This window comes from Macaca nemestrina, chromosome 15 (assembly GCF_043159975.1).
Source record: "Macaca nemestrina isolate mMacNem1 chromosome 15, mMacNem.hap1, whole genome shotgun sequence".
NCBI lineage: Eukaryota > Metazoa > Chordata > Mammalia > Primates > Cercopithecidae > Macaca > Macaca nemestrina.
Window position 1 is genome coordinate 101,248,585 of NC_092139.1, and position 18,229 is coordinate 101,266,813.

Genomic DNA, 18,229 nt, shown 5'->3' on the forward strand with positions numbered 1-18,229 from the left:
TGAAGAATCTGGGAGGTTTCCATGAACTATGTGGCAAGTAAACTGGAGCTCTAAATGGGTAAAGGAGGAGGAGAGAGGGAGGTATTCAAGCAGGAAGTACAGGTGACCCTTGAGCAACACGGGGTTGAACTGTACGGGTCCACTTACGTATGGATTTTTTTCAACAAAACCTGGAATGGGAAACCCAAGTATACGGAGGGCTGATTTTTCCCACAGGCAGTGATATAGTTTGGGTATTTTTCCCCATCCAAATCTCATGTTGAAACGTAATCCCCAATGTTGGAGGTGGGGCCTGATGGTTAGTGTCTGGGTCATGGCAGCGGATCCCTCGAGGCTTGATGCTGTCCTCATGGTGTGAATTTTCTCAAGATCTGGTTGTCTAAAAAAAGAGTGTGGCACCTCCCCACACTTTCTCTTGCTCCCACTCTCCTCTTGCATGTGATGTGCCTGTTCCTGCTTCACCTTCTGCCATAAGTAAACACTCCTTGAGGTGTCCCTAGAAGCCAAGGAGATGCTGGTGCCATGCTTGTACAGCCTGCAGAATCATGAGCCAATTAAACCATTTTTCTTTATAAATTATCCAGTCACAGGTGTTTATAGCAACGCAAGAACAGCCTAACACAGAAAAACTGGTACCAGGAGTGAGATACTGCTATAAACATATATGAAAATATGGAAGCAACTCTGGATCTGGGTAACATACAGGGGCTAAAAGAGTTTGGAGGGCTCAGGAGAAGACAGGAAGATGAGGGAAAGTCTGGAACTTCTTATAGACTGCTTTAATGGTTGTGGTCAAAATGCAGACAGTGACAAGGACAGTGAAGTCCAGGCTGACAAGCTCTCAGATGGGAATGAGGAACTTACTGGGAACTTGACTAAAGGTCGCCCTTGATATGCTATAGCAAACAACTTGACTGTATTGTGTCCATGCCCTAGAGATCTGTGGAAGTTTTAACTTAAGAGGGACAACCTAGGGTATCTGGCAGAGGAAATTTCTAAGCAGCAAAGTGTCCAGATGGAGGAGAAAAGAAATAATCTAAAAGTTGGAACTTAAAGAGGGAAGCCGGGTGTAAAAATTTGGAAATTCTGTAGCCCAACCATGTGGAAAAGAAAGAAAAGGCTTTTTAGGATGGTGGTGGAGTTGCGGGGAGAAGAACCCACAACTTGCTAGAGATATTGGGCATAACTGAAAAGGGGCAAGGTACTGACAGCCCAGACAATGGGAAAAAGGCCCTGAAGACAATTTCAAAAGCCTTCCAGGCTGCCCCTCCCATCACAGGTCCAGAGTCCCAGGAGGAAAGAATGGTTTCCTGGGTCAGGACGCCATTGCCCTGCACCACCCTAAAAGGCTGCTCTGCATCGTGGCCCCTCCAGTTCCAGCCTCAGCCCAAAGGGCCCAAGATACAGCTCAGGCTGCAGCTTCAGAGAGTGCAAGCTATAAACCTTGGCAACTTCCATGGGGTGTTAAGCCTGTCAGGACGCAGAGTGCAAGAGGGAAGGAGGCTTGGCAGTCTCTACCAGATTTCAGAGAATGCATAAGAAAGCCTGGGTGCTCATGCAGAACCCTGCTACAGGGGCAGAGCCCACCAGAGACGTTCTATTAGGGCAGTGCTTAGGGTATATGTGGGGTTGGAGACCCCACACAAAGTCCCCTCTGGGACATTGCCTAGTGGAGCTGTGGGAAGGGGGCTACTATCGTCCACGTTCTAGAAGGGTACATCCACTGGCAACGTGCACCTTGTGCCTGGAAAAGCCACAGGCACTCATCTCCAACCCATGAGAGCAGCTGCAGGGGCTATGCACTGCAAAGCCACAGGAGTGTACCTGCCCAAGGCTTTGGGAGCCTGCCCATTGCACCAGTGTGCCCTAGATATGGGACATGGAGTCAAGAATTATTTTGGAGCTTTAAGATTTAATGACTGCCCTGCTGGGTTGCAGACTTGTGTGGGGGCCTGTAGCACCTTTCTTTTGGCCAGTTTCTCCTTTTTGGAATGATGGTATTGACCTCATGCCTGTCCCACCATTGTATCTTGGAAATAAATACTGCGTTTTTTATTTTACAGTTTCATAGGTAGAAGGAACTCATCTCCAGATGGGACTTTGAACTTGGGACTTTTGAGTTAAGAATGGAATAAGACTTTGGGAGGCTATTGAGAAACAATGATTGTATTTTGAAATGTGAGAAGGACATGACATTTGGGGGGCCAGGAGCGGAATGATATAGTTTAGATATTTTCCCCCACTCATATCTCATGTTGAAATGTAATCCCCAGCGTTGAAGGTGGAGCCTGATGGAAGATGTCTGGGTTATGGGGACGGATCCCTAATGGCTTGGTGCTGTCCTCACAATACCGAGTGAGTTCTCACGTGAGCTGCCTGTTTAAAAGAGTGTGGCATCTCCCACCCTCTCTCTTGCTCCTACTTTCACCATGTGATGTGTCTGCTCCTCTTCACCCTCCTGACATAAGTAAATGCTCCCTGAGGCCTTGCCAGAGGCCGAGCAGATGCTAGCACCATGCTTGTGCAGTCTGCAGAACTGTGAGCCAATTAAATCTCTTTTCTTTCTAAATTGCCCAGTATCAAGCACCTCCCCCCACCCCCCGCAGAAACAGAGCTTTGCTCTTATTGCCCAGGCTGGAGTGCAGTGGCACGGTCTTGGCTCACTACAACCTCTGCCTCCTGGGTTCAAGTTATTCTCCTGCCTCAGCTTCCCATGTAACTGGGAATACAGATGCCTGCCACCACACCCAGCTAATTTTTGTATTTTTAGTAGAGATGGGATTTCACCATGTTGGCCAGGCTGGTCTTGAACTCTTGACCTCAAGATCCGCCAAAGTGCTGGGATTACAGGAGTGAGCTACCGCATCCGGCCTCAGGTATTTCTTTACACAAGAATGGTCTAACAGAGGTAGGTACCACAGGGCTGACTACAGGACTTGAATATGTGCAGATTCCGGATACGTGGGTTTCCTGGAACCAATCCCCGCTGTATACCAAGGGACGACTCTGATAGAACAAGAAAGGAACAAAGGTGGCAAAGTACAGAGCAGGTCTGTGAAAGAACAATAGTCATATTTGGGTGGATCATACAACAACATTTACTGGACACCTGCTTCATGCCAGAAATAGGGAGCATAAAAAGAAAAAAGATAGACCACGTCTTCAGGACAGACTGGGCTAGAATGTGTGAGTTCCTAAGAACTGCAAATTGCATTCTCTCAGAGAAACAGCCAGACAAGGTTTGGAGGCTTGGCAGGTAGCAAATCGAAGTTATAAATCTGGGAAGTTTTAACCTGGTTACAGAGCAGAAGTTGGACCAGTGTGGGGTAAGAGGAGCAAGCCCTTAGAGAAAGATGCTACAAACATTAGGATGGGGCTTCCTCCTTCCATCTTCTTCTGCCTCTGGTCTATTGAAAGCATCTCTCTAGAAGCCTGAGTAAATCCAGAAAGAAGCCTCAGCCTCACCTTTACGGCAATAGTAGGTGTCTGCATTGTCAAAGGGAATAGAGTGTCTCATTAGCTTCCCTGAGAATATGAAAATGCTTCATCAGAAAACACATGAGCCCCTCAGCCCAGGCGAACACCAAGACCTAGGCAGTTTGCTGACACTGTCTCAGCAATCAGAGGCGGGCTACCAGCAGCCTGTGTCTGACGCCTATCAGACAGCATGCTTGAGGGGTTCCATTAATATTCCACTTTGGGTACCATGACAAGAAGTTGGGCCCAGACTGCAGTTCCTGACAGTGGCCTTTTTCTTTTAGGCTCACCGAGCCGTGGCACAAGCACCTGGAAATACCGCCCAGACCACCTCTCCTGGAGCTTCTGCGTGAGCCGAAATAGTTCCCCGGAGCTTTAACCTGTAAATCTGACTGCCAACCAGAGGGCCCCACTTCCACATCCCACAGGTCCCTGGGAATGAAGAAGCCCCCAGTTTCAATGCTACTACCCACCAAGTTTCCAATGATTTGTGGAGCGTTTGTCTGGGACCTGTCTCTTCTTTCGAATGGAAACTCCTTGAGGACAGAGACTGGGTCTTGCATTTACTGCTGCATCCTAGCTCCCAGAACACCGCCTGATACAGGGAGCAGGGCCTGTGTTTATCAGGCAGGACTGCATGGATGAGTGGCTTCCTCAATTTCCAAAACAGAAATCAGTTTTCCCTCTGTTGGTCCCTTACGCAGGTTTCCCCTTGAATTTCCTGCCTGGCTTAAAGGTGCCCCATTCACCCAGCCTCATAAGCTAGAAATGGGGGCACGCCCTGGGCCCCCTCCGCAGCTACATGCCCCACACCCAATCAACCTCAAGCCCTGAAAGGCAGCTTAGCTTAATGGTTAGGAGCTGGGTCTTGAAAGCACAACTGCCTGTTTTTTTCTTAACTTGGTTCTGTCATGAACAAATGTTCAAACTTGGGAAAGCTTCTTCACCTCCGAGTCTCAGTTTCCAAATCTTCAAAATGGGCTTGATCACAGTAGCTCCTACCTTACAGTTATTGTCAAATCGATTGAGCTAAAACATATGCAGCACTTAGAACTAGGACTGGCAGGAAGTGAGTAAATGTTAGCTTCATTATCCTATCCAACCTTGGGGATATCTCATGAATATATTCACTCTTTTTTCTCATGAATATATTCACTGTTCTTCTGACTCTCTTACTCTCTCTGATATATCCTCCAGCCCCTAAGCCATAAGCTCGCTCTAACGTAATCACACAACCCCCTGCTCACTGTACAATATATAAGCCCCAGCCTCTTGCATGCAGCAAATAAGACCTTCAGCGATCTCACCCTATCTGTGCCTCAAAACTCATGTCTTCACACCCCTTCCTTAAACCCTGCACTCCAGCCATTTCTCCCTCAGTTTTACCTGTGACCAGCTCCTGCTCCTCCTGCAGGAATAAAGTCAAGAGTCACATTCCCAGGGAAACCTTCCACGACCACCCCATCCAACACAGCCCCATCTCCCCCATCACTCTCCATCCCACTGTCCCGTCAGATTTCTTCCTAGCATTTATTACTACTGGAAATCTCCATGTAAACCTCCGAGACTATCTCGTACCCTCCACGAGACTGTCAGCTGTGGAGGACAGAGCTTCTCCAGCTTCACAAACCACCTCCTCTCTTGTTTACTCTCTCTACAACCCCAGTGCTTAGAGAGCATCTAGCTGGTCTCGGGTGCAGCTCCAGGGTTGAGCATGCTCTCCTGGCAGGCTTGTGCCCATGCTGTCGCCTTTTCCTGGACCATCTACACTTCACCCCGCTAACTGCGTCTGGCCTTCTGTTCTCAAGTTAGACACCAAGGCTCTGAGGAGGCCCTTCCATGGCGTCAGATGCCCTTCTTAGTGGCTCCAACTGAGTCTGTGCTCAAAGCTTAGTTCAGGTCTTTGAAATAATCTACTATTTACTTCTTTGTTCCCTGCTAGATGGAATCTTAGAGCATGGGTGCCTTATTTTGTTAATAATCTTATCCCTAGATTTTTTCTTTTTTACAGCCCCTTACAGGTAGAAACACTCAGTGATTGTTTAAGGAAAGAATGAATAAATAAACACATGAATAATTACCAAAAAGATCCAAATGCCCTCAGATTGACACAAGTGCCAAAGAGATTAAAATGCCCATAGCTTGACACAATTACCTGGAAGTTAGGTACAGAGCCACTTAGAAAAAAATGTAGGAGCAAATCTTTTAACATTGGGTTAGGTAATTGTTTCTTAGATGTGATACCTGAAGCGCAAACCATGAAAGAAAAAAAAAAACAGATTTCACTGAAACAATTTTTAAAAAACGCTTTCTCTCTTTCTGCGGTCTGCCATGTGAAGACACAGCAAGAAGGTGGCCATCTGCAAACCAGGAAGGGGGTCCGTCCCTACCAGAATCTGATCTCAGACCAGCACCCTGATCTCAGACTTCCCCAACTTCGAAACCATATGAAATAAATTAGTGTTAAGACAAAAAAAAAGAGGAAGAAATTTTGTGCTTCACAGGACATGATCAAGAAAGTGAAAAAGAACTACCAGAGTGGCAGATAATATTTTCAAGCACATATTTGATAAGCAACTTGTATCCACAATATATAAAGATACTGTACAGCTCAAACAATAAAAGGACAAGTAAGCCAATAAAAATTGAGCAAAGGATTTAAATAACCTTTTCTCAAAGAAGATATACAAATGGCCAACAAGCACACGAAAAGACACTCAACATCATTAATCATTAGGAAAGAGCAAATCAAAACCACAATAAGCTACTTACCCACTAGAATGGCAAAAATAAAAAAGATATATAACAAACGGTGATTAAGAATTTGGAGATATTGGAACCCTCAATGGTTACCGGTGGAACTGTAAAATGAAGCAGCTGCTTGGAGAAACAGTTTGGCAATTTCTCAAAAAGTGAAGCATAAAAATAAAAATATCTATAAAAATATGAAAACAGATGTCAACACAAAAGCTTATACAGAACATTCTTAGCAAAATTGTTCATAATAGTCAAGAAGTGGATGGCCGGGCACTGTGGCTCACGCCTGTAATCCCAACACTCTGGGAGGCGGAGGCGGGTGGATCACCTGAGGTCAGGAGTTCAAGACCAGGCTGGCCAACATGGCAAAACCCTGTCTCTCCCAAAAATTAAAAAAAAAAAAAAAAAAAAAAAATTAGCTGGGCATAGTGGTGGGCACCTATAATCCAAGCTACTTGGGAGACTGAGGCAGGAAGACTGCTTGAACCCAAGAAGCAGAGGTTGCAGTGAGCCGAGATCGCGCCATTGTGCTCCAGCCTGGGCAACAAAGCAAGACTCTGTCTCAAATAAAATAAAATAAACAAAAGGCGGGGGGTGGGGGGGGCACTGAAATGGCCATCAGTTGATAAATGGATAATGCAATGGGGTATATCCATACAATGGACTATTTCTGGATAATTGAAATAACTGAAGAACTGATACATGCTACATCAGGGATAAACTTTGACAACATTCTGCCAAATGAAAAAAGCCAGTCCAAAAGACTAAATATTGTATGATTTCACTTCCATGAAATGTCCAGAATAGGCAAATCCAAAAAGACAGACAGCAGATTAGTGGTTGGCATGAGATGGGAAGAGGAGGAAATGAGTAGTATTGGGGCTGGGGATTTCTTTTTTTTTTTGTATTTTTTTTTTTTTTTTTTTAGTAGAGACGGGATTTCTTTTTAAGGTTATAAAAATGCTCTGATATTAAATACTAAGGATAGTTGATTCTGTGAATTTACTAAACAACCACTAAATTGTAAACTTTTAAAGAGCACATTTTATCTTATTTACTTATTCATCTCACAGGAATAAGTAAATATTGGAATGTGGGTCTGACCTGCGTATTTGGGAGAGGGAAGGAGGTCTGCTCTGCTTCTGTTTCTGGGCTTCCTTCCCTAGGGGGATGTGCTAAGCAGTAAATGGTGCGCCCACATGGGAAACCCTGCAATTGTCCAGGTTGGCCTCTGACCGGGACGTAAGTCCAATTCATGGAGACATAAGTGAGAGCCCTATTTGTGGCCACAGTTGAAAGAACATCCTATATTCAAGACTAACAGCAATAAAGGAGACTATTTCATTCTTCATATGTGTGACTTCTGAGCCTCATTTCACATTTGGTTCCTAACTCAGGAAGGTAAGAAATAGTGTTAATGACAGAGCCCAGCAAATTCCAAAATCAGCCAAAGCCTGTGAGTCTACATCCTATTCTCTTTTGTTCAAAGGGAGATTAGCAAGAGTTAGACAGATGTTAAGGACATATTTACACCAAAGAGAATTTCACCAACTGCAGATAATAAAAACTCATTCAGAGGAATAATTTTCTCAATATATGATTCAAGGCGATTCAGTTTTATATTTGTATAACATCTAAAATTGTCTTTTATGCCAGCTACCAGTTATAAATACATTTGCGAGCATTGCCTGAGGCCTATTAGGAAAAGCTTCTGCCTGGACAGGCCGGCTTGGGTACGCATCTTAACACAAAGTGGTCCCACATAGTATGCCTGGGTTACTGCCACCCAGATATTGCTTCAGACATCAAGTGTGGTCCACAGACAGACCAGACCACAATTCTACACCAAAGAAGGAAGCAAGTGTATGCTTCCTCTCCAGCAGAGCCTGCAGACTTCACTCTTAATGAGCAACGCTCCTGCTGCCTCTGGTTTCCTTAACTGCTCCCTTGTTCCAGGCTGAGATGCAATAAATATGGTACTACAAAGAGGCAAACATGATTAAACCATTGCTTTCTTCCTGCCACTCTTTCTTATTTTGTCAGGATTGCCGCGGTCCCTCCAAGGCAATCTAGGGCCTGTTTTCATTAAAATATACAAGGACATTTGAGCTGAAATAATCTTTAATTATTCAGTTTACAAGGCAATGGTAATCTTAGGAAAAGAAAGTGCCTGTGAGAGCAACTTGAATTCTCAGTGAATCTGTTGCACTTACAGATTTAATAGGACTTGTGTCAGAAAATCACCACAGCCAAAATGAGGGTTTTTCAGGAAGTCTTTCATTTGAGAGTGGCCAAGTGCCTTTGATGATATGGGAAGACTCAAGGACAAGTCGGTGCCATATCAGAAAAGCTTTCCAGAAAAGAAGAACAGAGCAACTTTCAAGAAAAATCAAGGCCAGGCGCGGTGGCTCATGCCTGTAATCCCAGCCCTTTTGAAGGCCAAGGCAGGCGGATTACGAGGTCAGGAGATCGAGACCATCCTGGCTAACACAGTGAAACCCCGTCTCTACTAAAAAATACAAAAAAATTAGCCAGGCATGATGGCGGGCGCCTGTAGTCCCAGCTACTCAGGAGGCTGAGGCAGGAGAATGGCGTGAGCCCAGGAGGTGGAGCTTGCAGTGAGCCAAGATCGCGCCCCACTGCAAGACTCGGTCTCAAAAAAAAAAAAAAAAAAAAAAGAAAAGAAAAATCAAAAGACCTTCTAATGCAGTAAAAGCAGCATGGATTGTAGGGGCTGGCAGAGCACAGGTTGGAGACTGATTCACCTGTGACCTTGAACAAGCTATTCAACCTCTCTGAGCCTTGGTTTCCTCATCTGTTTGTGGGGATAATGGCATCTACTGCACCAGGTTGGGATGACATTCAAATGCAATAGCCCATGTGAAGCTTAACATCTTCACTATAAAAAGCCCTTTGGTTTTAATATTTATGGGTATGACCAAGTACCATTGATCTCTTACCTGTTCAAAGATATCACCTGCCCATGCTATTTTCTTCAGACTTACTGGAAGTACCAATGCCCAGGCCTTTAAAACCTGTATTGATTCTACACTTAACATGTCAAAAATACATACCTGGAAGGGGTGAGAACTGATAGAGGCAAAAGGCAGACAAATGTCTAGACAGAAAGGAGCAGGTCCCTGGTGAAATCCAACCTTCAAGCCAGAAACAGTCCTGGGTAAATGCTTGAACTGGATTGAGAACCCACCTTCCTGTTTGGCATGTTTTCCTCTAATTAATCCACATCCTTCACCTATTTTACACATACCTACCCTTTCCTAATTGGTTTTCCACACTATCGTGCCCACCTTTGTGTGGTGTCTTTGCTTTAACCTCTTTTGCATAGTCACAAACTAATCAGCATGCATTTCCTACTCTGAGCCCATAAAAAGTCTTGCGCTCAGCCATATTGGGAACTCTCCTGCCTTTGGGAAGGGGGACCACCCCCACATCCTCTCCCACTAAAAGCTGTTTCATCACTCAATAAAACTTCCCATCTTGCTCATTCTTTGAGTGTCCGTGTGCCTAATTCTTCCTGGTCACGAGGCAAGAACCCAGACCTAGCTGAGCTAAGGAACAAAAAATCCGGCATCAAAATGATTATGGAGATCACAACGTCTACACTATCAGCCAAAATGAATATTAAGAGAAAAAGTAAGAATAATGAGGCTGGGCAAAGTGGCTCACACCTGTCATCCCAGCACTTTGGGAGGCTAAGGCAGGCAGATCACTGGAAGTCAGGAGCTCGAGGCCAGCCTGGCCAACATGGTGAAACCCCATCTCTACTAAAAATACAAAAATTAGCCAGGTGTGGTGGCAGGCACCTGTTATCCCAGATACTTGGGAGGTTGAGGAAGGAGAATTGCTTGAACCTGGGAGGCGGAGGTTGTAGTGAGCCGAGATTGTGCCACTGCACTCCGGCCTGGGTGACAGAGTAAGACTCTGTCTCAACAAAACAAAAAAAACAAAACAAAACAAAAAGGCATAAAAATGATAACTTCTTTGTGGTGAGAAGCTCAGATTCCAAAGCTAGACTGCCTGGTTTCCAACCGGGCTCTGCCCATCCTCTCCCTGAGACCTTGAGCCATGACTTAGCATATTGTTCCTTAGTTTCACTCTCAGTAAAATGGGCATCATACTAGTGCTCACCTCCTGAAGGCATATGAGGAATCAATGCATTAGTATCTGGGAAACACTTGGAACAGACCCTGATACAGAGCAAGAGCTACATTTGCATTTGTTAAATAAATAAAATACAGACAAGTTTTACATAGAGCCTATCTTCCCATATTCAAAACGGGGCTCTATGGCAGGTTGAGAAACAAGTCAAAGCTCCAAGATGTTGAGTCACTTGCTTAGGGTCACCCAGCTTAGTCCTGGTAGGAGCAGAACCAGAACCTAGACCTGCTTCTTTTATTCAAATTCTATGCACAACTTAGACAGTTCTACAATGAATTCGAGCCTGAATAAGAGAAAAGACAATTAAGGCAGATACTGGTCATGAATATGCTCTTTTATTCACCATGTCCTTCAGGGGCACAAGTGAGGTTTAGAAAAACAAAACCAAAAACAACTACTTGCTATGCAAAGTAAGGCAAATAACCCAGCTTCATCCTGCCAACAGGGCTGTAGAGTGTGAGAGTAAGTAGATCATGCTAGCAAACAAATATTAAATTTTTACAAGCTGATCCACCTTCCTGCCCAGGAGGTAAACACTTAGTTGCTAAATAAATATTTCTTCTCTCTGCTCCCGAAGAGTTTAGTTTCTTTGAAGACCAGCAATATTTCCCAGTTTATTTGCAACTGGTATTGGAGTCACAGGCATGCCCTCCAATTTTCCTTTGAATATCCTGCCGTCTAGGTGATACAGACATATATTGTGCCATTTTCTACTGGGTAACGAACAAACCTTTGTCCTTTATAATTTGTATATATTTTTCTCATCCACCTTTCTTCTTCACCATAGAGGTTGTATGGTGACACAACCAAAAATATATTTAACACTGAAAACAAAAACATGATTATGCCCAGGCACGGTGGCTCACACCTGTAACCCCACCCAGCTCTTTGGGAAGCCAATGCAGGTGGATCATCTGAGGTCAGGAGTTTTGGACCAGCCAGGCTAACATGGTAAAACCCCATCTCCACTAAAAAAACACACAAAAAACTAGCCGGCCGTGGTGGCGCATGCCTATAGTCCCAGCTACTTAAGAGGCTGAGGCAGAAGAATCGGTTGAACCCAGAAGGTGGAGGTTTCAGTGAGCCGAGATTGCGTCAAGATCAGGCCACTGCACTCCAGCCTGGATGACAGGACAAGACTCTGTCTTAAAAAAAAAAAACAAGATTACCTTTATTTCTACCACCCAAACACAACGTGCAAAAGTTCTATTTCTTATGTATTTTCTGCTAGTCTGTATTTTGACCCTGTATATGTGTACTGTCACATATATGCATGTGTTTATATATTGAAATATATACTATGCATCCCATTTTAAATTATATTTTCCCTTATTTTATATAAGCATTGCTTCATGGTATGCCATACTTTTCAAAACTGAGTACATGGTTTACTATAAGAGAATGTTCCATTTTTTATTCTGTTCTTAAGTATTATCCAATTTTATAATTACAAAGCAATATTTTATAAAAGGCTTTTCTATTGGTAGAGTTATCTTTTTAAGGGAGAGTCCCTAAGGTGGGCATACTGGGTCAAGGTCTTCCCACATTGTATGAATTTCTCTCCAACAGGTCACAGCAATTGTCAGTGTTGGCATTAGTGTGCAAGTGTGCCTTTATTCCTTTTTTACTATCTTTTAAAAGATGCCATCAAGCATATGGCAGAAGTAAAATTGATTTGATATAACAAAGCAAGCCTTAAATGAAAATTTGCTAAAAATCTTGTCTGGAAAATAAATTTAATTACTATAATTAACAGTGAAAGCCAAAAGAAGCATCCTGCACCACTATTATTATATTATTATTAACATTAGTAAGGTACTTCATTCGTCAATGTATTTTATAACCATGTATTAGTTAATCCCCATAATGTGCTTGGGAAGCAATGAAGCTATTTATAGCTGGACTTTCTGAGCCGAAAGTCTTTCAAAAGTCCTTTTGTCTTGATATCTCAACTCATCACCAGCATATCAATTCACAGAATCATTCCCATTTGTATAATTTCAGGGATGACAGGAACTTCCATGGTAATTTGGTCCAAGGTGGTCAGTAGTCATTAAAACGGTGTATGGTAAATGCACCTGACAGCAACAACTTAAGCATACCCTGAGAATGACCCTGTATGACAGACGCACCTGAATGTGCGTTCTGAATTGGAGAATCCAGGAGAGGCCAACCTGGAGATTCATTCCTTGTCTATAAGAACCTTCGGAGCTCCCAAACTGTCCCACAGAATACAGGCCATAAGAGGAACTGAGGCCCTGAGTTTTGGGGTGATTGAAGTGGTGCTACTTGGCAACCTCCTGGTGCCACCCCGACTGGAGGTTGTTAGGGAAAGGGTGCTGGTATGGGTAGGCTTTGTGTCCCCACCCAAATCTCATCTTGAATTGAAATCCCTATAATCCCTATAATCACCACATGTCGAGGGAGAGACCAGGTGGAGGTTACTGAATTATGGGGGTGGTTTCCCCCATGCTGTTCTCATGATAGTGAGTGAGTGAGTTCTCACCAGATCTGATGGCTTTCTAGGGGGATCTTCCCCCTTCTCTCGGCACTTCGCCTTCCTGCCGTCTTGTGAAGAAGATGCCTCGCTTCCCCTTCACCTTCCGCCATGATTGTAGGTTGCCTGAGGCTTCCCCAGCCATGCTAAGCTGTGAGTCAATTAAACCCCTTTCCTTTATAAATTAACCAGTCTCAAGCAGTTCTTTATACTAGTATGAAAATGGACTAATACAGGCACTAAGTGAAAATGTTATATAAACTGCATGCCTTTCATAAGTAGTTGCAGTTTTCCTGCCCAGCCTGCTGCCACTGCGTCCTGGGGTTCTCCTGACCAGCCTGTTGCCACTGGGCTGTACATATGGCAGATCTGTCCAGCCCACTGCCACTGGAATCTCTTCCCATATATGTAAGCCCCCAGTTAAACCCAGTGTCTCATTTGCTGGCCCTGGGTCTCTTCTTTGGCCTCTTGAACCTGGTGCCATGCCCACTGGAGTAGACAGGGGCTCAGCATAACAAATGGGATGCAGAATTTTCATAGTACATACTAAGGATTTGCTTTCTTCTCAAGTCCCCACGCCGCCTTAAAAGTATGACATGCCATCAGCAGTTAATAATACTACTGCTGCTATTTTAAAATTTAACATCTTTGTGCTGCACTGTTACTGTAGGAGTAAAAGTTTATACCCAACAAGATTCTTACAATTTCAACAACTATTAGATTATTTGATTTGCAGCTAAAGCAACAGGAATAAAATTTATACACAACATCAGAGGTTTTTATGACCTTTAACTTTGCCATAATTGAGAAATAGCATAATTGAATACCTACAATCATGCAAAGGCCCTTTTGTAGAAAGTGGGCTTTTTTTTGTTGTAGTTGTTGTTAATCAGGGAGGGACCTGATACATCATGGCAACAAGTAGTAAATACATAAAAGGCTGAAGACCACTCATCTACTTCAATGCTTAGTGTACAAAATGCCTGGTTTTAAGCCACAAGATGAAGGCCGTAGTACTGAAAGGAGCCTTCAAAACTGCAGAGAAACAATAACAATGGGGAAAGGGCATCTCACCTCAGTTCAGAAGACAGTAGGTCAAGCCCCATTTGGTCATTTTTTATCTGGTGTTCCCATTTCCTCCTCAAATATCCAACTGAAATCATAACTCCAACTGGACAGCGCTATGATGAAGAACTGACAGCCTCTCTAGTGAACTGTGATCTATTCGTTGATTGCTTACTTCTCCTACCCACTTCCTCATTCAGGCTGGGCAGTGAATTTGACGCTTGCTAACTTGCCAGCTTGCTGCAGGCACATAAGGGGCTCAGCAAAAGAACCGCAGTGGTGAGTCCAGTAGAAACAACTGAACTAATATGAAAATGTTTTAGACCAATAAGTTTTAGGGTGAACTGACACACAGCAAAAGTTAACTGATTAAAACAACTAAAGTCTAAAGAGTTAAAATGGCTGGGGGCAGTGGTTCACACCTGTAATCCCAGCACTTTGGGAGGCCAAAGTGGGTGGATCACCTGAGGTCAGGAGTTCGGGACCAGCCTGGCCAACATGGAGAAATTCTGTCTCTACTAAAAATACAAAAATTAGCTGGGTGTGGTGGCGGGCGCCTATAAAGCCAGCTACTTGGGGAGGCTGAGGCAGGAGAATCACTGAAATCCAGGAGGCAGAGGTTACAGCGAGCCAAGATTGCACCATCGCACTCCAGCCTTGACGACGAGAGCGAAACTCCATCTCAGAAAAATAAATAAATAAAAATAAAGTTAAAATGACCTGCTGAAAATCACTCAGCTATATAGTGTCATGAATGTGGAACTGAACTAAGTCTGGGCTGGATATATTAGTTAATTGATTGAATAATAAATATCTTCATGTTCTTTATTAATGAACTCCCCCAGATTGACTTGTCAAATAAGTTAACATGTATTGAGCATGTAATATGTGTCAGGTACTTTGCTAAGATACTAGAGACATAGAAAATGATGGCATGGGTTCTGCCTTCCAGAAAGCCCACATTCTGCTACAGCAGACCTATAATGAATACATATATAAAACATAGTGTAATAAATCTAATGATGGAAAGACGCACATGGTATTGTGAGCTGGTAGACGAGAAACCCCAACCCAGGCAGAAGGTTGGCTTCCTATTAGAAAAGATGCTTATGTAGTCTGAAAGGCTAAGAGGCAGTTTGCCAATGTGAGGGTGGGAGGAAATGGAGAAGGAGGGAGAAATGGGTAGACGGAGCAGCAGAACGAGACACAATAGGCCGGACACGCTATGCGGGGGTTGGGGAGCTACAAGCAGTTCAGAGCTGCTGGAGTCTGAAGTCAAAGCAAAAAGAGGAGACAGAAAGCACCATGGAGATCAACCTGGTCTTTGTGCCATGGTAAAGAGGTTTGATTTCCACCCCTTGACAAGGAGAAGCCGCTGAAAGGTTTTGAGAAATCAGATGTGCCTGTTTGAAATGTCATTCTGGAATCACAGCAGATGATCTGAAGAGTAGAAACTGGGGAGGCAGGAAGGACACATGAAGGTGAGAGGACAGGTGGCCCTGAACGACACCAGTTGCCGTGGGGATGGAGAGAAAGGGGGAGAAAGTGAAAACTCTCAGAGGGAGAATCGCAAAGCACTGACTGCAGATGGGCTTGTTGAAAGACAGAGAGAAGGTGGAATCAATGATGAAATCCCAGTTCCTTGCAGGGCTGGTAGGTCTGGGAAGCCCACCATGGCTCCCATCTTTGTTTATGCGATTGACAGATTCAGGTGCAGCATTTTACATGGATCTCTGTTCAGTTGACCTCTGAAAACTTTTCACCACTATTCCTACCATGGAGAGCCTCCTGGATCCTGCCTCATCCACCCAATAGGTTTCCATGCTGTTGGCTACAGCTTTGGATAAGCTTCATCCAAACCTTTCGCAAGAGTTTTAAAGCAGAGCCAAGGGCACTGGCTGGAACCGTGAACGCCATTCTGGATAGGACCCTGGGTATGTGTAGATGCCAATCAAAATAGTGAGGAACAGAAGAAAAGTTCCCTGAGAAAGCAGAAGCCAGTGCTGGAAGTGTCACAAGGAGAAGTGATGAGCATCCAGAGGCATTATCACTTCCAGGTAGAAGAACCACCAATCCTTAAGAAGATGGTTCCCATGGGGGATCCATCAGTCAATGGGGATCATCCACAGGTTGGGAAACTTTAATGTAAGGCAAGACTTTTCTAGTCAGAAATGCCCAGTAGTGGGACTGCCCACATCAGAATAGAGGAAGTCAGTGGAACACCACAGACTAGGTGGATAAAACAAGAGAAATTTATTTTCCCACCATCTATGTGGCTAGAAGTCCAACATCTTTTGAGGCCGCTCTCTTGACTTGCAGATGGCCTCCTTCTCAATGTATGTTCACATGGTCTGTGTTTGGCACATGTCTGTATCCTAATCTCCTTTTTTTTTTTTTTTAAAGGACACCTGTCACATTAGATTAGAGCCTACTCTAATGACCCCATTTTAATCTAATTAAATACCCTATCTCCAAATACAGTCGTATTCTCAGGTACCAGGGATGAGGGCCTCAACATAAGAATTGTGGTGGACATAACTCAATCCATAACACAACCTACCGACAAGGATGTGTAACAACTGAGGTCTGGTAAATGCCAGGCAGGGGAAGCCGATAGAGAGACTGAAGCATCAGATTTGAGGCATCCTTTAAGATTGCATTAGGTCTGAGAGTTACAATTCTAAACATGGCAAGACAGCACCTAATCGCTGTCATTAAACATTGTTAACACAATCATCTCCTCAGGGTTTCAGACAAAAATTACACTTTTATGGCAGCTAGAATGATTGATGAGAAATTTTGCTGTTATTTAACCCTTCCCCAAGGAAATCCACAGGCAGGCAGTGACAGACCTCTGCCCACACAGCACAGAAGTTGTTCTTACCTATGGAACAGGACGGATTTGACCAGGGTGACGACATCCCGGCTGGCATTGTATCCGGCGCAGACAATAGCAACGTGGATTGTCTGGGAAGAAAAGAGGACAGGGTGAGCAGTCAGACAGACGGAAGGAGGCCTTCCTGGTGCTTCAGATCACACTAGAAAGAAAAATGGCCCTGATTTCTTTTTGGCATCATTAGAAAACAAAGGACACCGTCTGCAGCTGTGGAAAATAACTCAAGACAGTTTTATTAAGGCCCTTTTAATCGGTTTATGGAGCTATTATCATTTGGAAACCATTAAGTCTCCTTCCAATTACATTTTGGGGACAAGAGAGATGGTGATTGGCTCAAATAGGCAAACAGTGAGTCTCCTGTCCCCAAGCTGAGTGACAATGACAACTGGTTAAACAGAGAGGAAAGAAATACGTCCTGAAAGTATGAACCAACAATCGGGGATCTCAGACTAAGAAGTTATGGCTCGGAGAGTTTGTGAAATGTTCCCACAAGATGTGTTGGGTTAGAGTCAACCTAATAAAAGGGACAAAGGGGACACATGAACACCCCTGCACCCCATCTGGGATACAGTTCAAAGAACGGAAGACTGGCAGAACTGAAGGGAACCCAAGGGGTCATCTCAACTAAGTAGCCAGGAGCATGGGCCTCAGACATGAATCCTTGAACCCACGGTGACCCTTGGAGAGCTGCAGGGTCCACTAACTCATTGCCACTTAAGCGTCATGACACGTGTCTTGCAGGATGGTGCTAAGGAGTGAGGGAATACGCTGCCCACCACACTGAGTTCCAATGATGCCAAAAAAGGACCTCCAGAGCCGGGCTTCCCAAATGGAGTGCCGAGGCACCTCAGTGTGCCATGACTGAATTACAGGTGACAAATATACTCATCTGTTTACGCCCTCTGAATTACTGGGCAGGGCTGGCATCCTCAAGCAACTTTTCTATTTTCCTCCTGCACCACAGCCGTTATCATTTTCTATGTGTAGCACAACTTGAAAAAGATCGGAAAGCACCATCCTAGGGCATCCCAGACAAGACATCATCATCCAGCCTCGGAAAGAATGGAGAGTTCACACTTCTGGATTTTGTCCTTTCTACTGAAGCACAGCCTTCCTTGAACGGAAACCTGCCTCTTAACACCCACTCCAGTTGCATTCTGTCCTGGGCGTATTGTAGAACGATGACGTTTCCTCCAGTACTCAATACATCCATTAAAGGAGGGCACCTGAGGGATGCCTTTTCTTTTCCAGAACTCCTCACAGCTCTTGCTCCCATGACATGGGCTTCCAGATACCTCGTTATCCCAACCAGCCATGTCAAAATGCAGTCCTGATATCTGGGCCCCTCCCATACAGGG

General features: G+C 44.3%; 1 protein-coding gene across 7 annotated transcripts in view; it reads right to left on the reverse strand.

Annotated features, from left to right (window-relative positions):
• LOC105493993 (LARGE xylosyl- and glucuronyltransferase 1) overlaps window positions 1-18,229 on the reverse strand; it is a 634,501-nt gene that overhangs the window by 322,673 nt on the left and 293,599 nt on the right. For all 7 annotated transcript variants that reach the window (XM_011762035.3, XM_011762030.3, XM_011762032.3 and 4 more), the window contains one exon: window positions 16,860-16,942. In XM_011762035.3, the coding sequence (XP_011760337.1) occupies window positions 16,860-16,942 (83 nt within the window). The remainder of the gene's footprint in view (window positions 1-16,859; window positions 16,943-18,229) is intronic.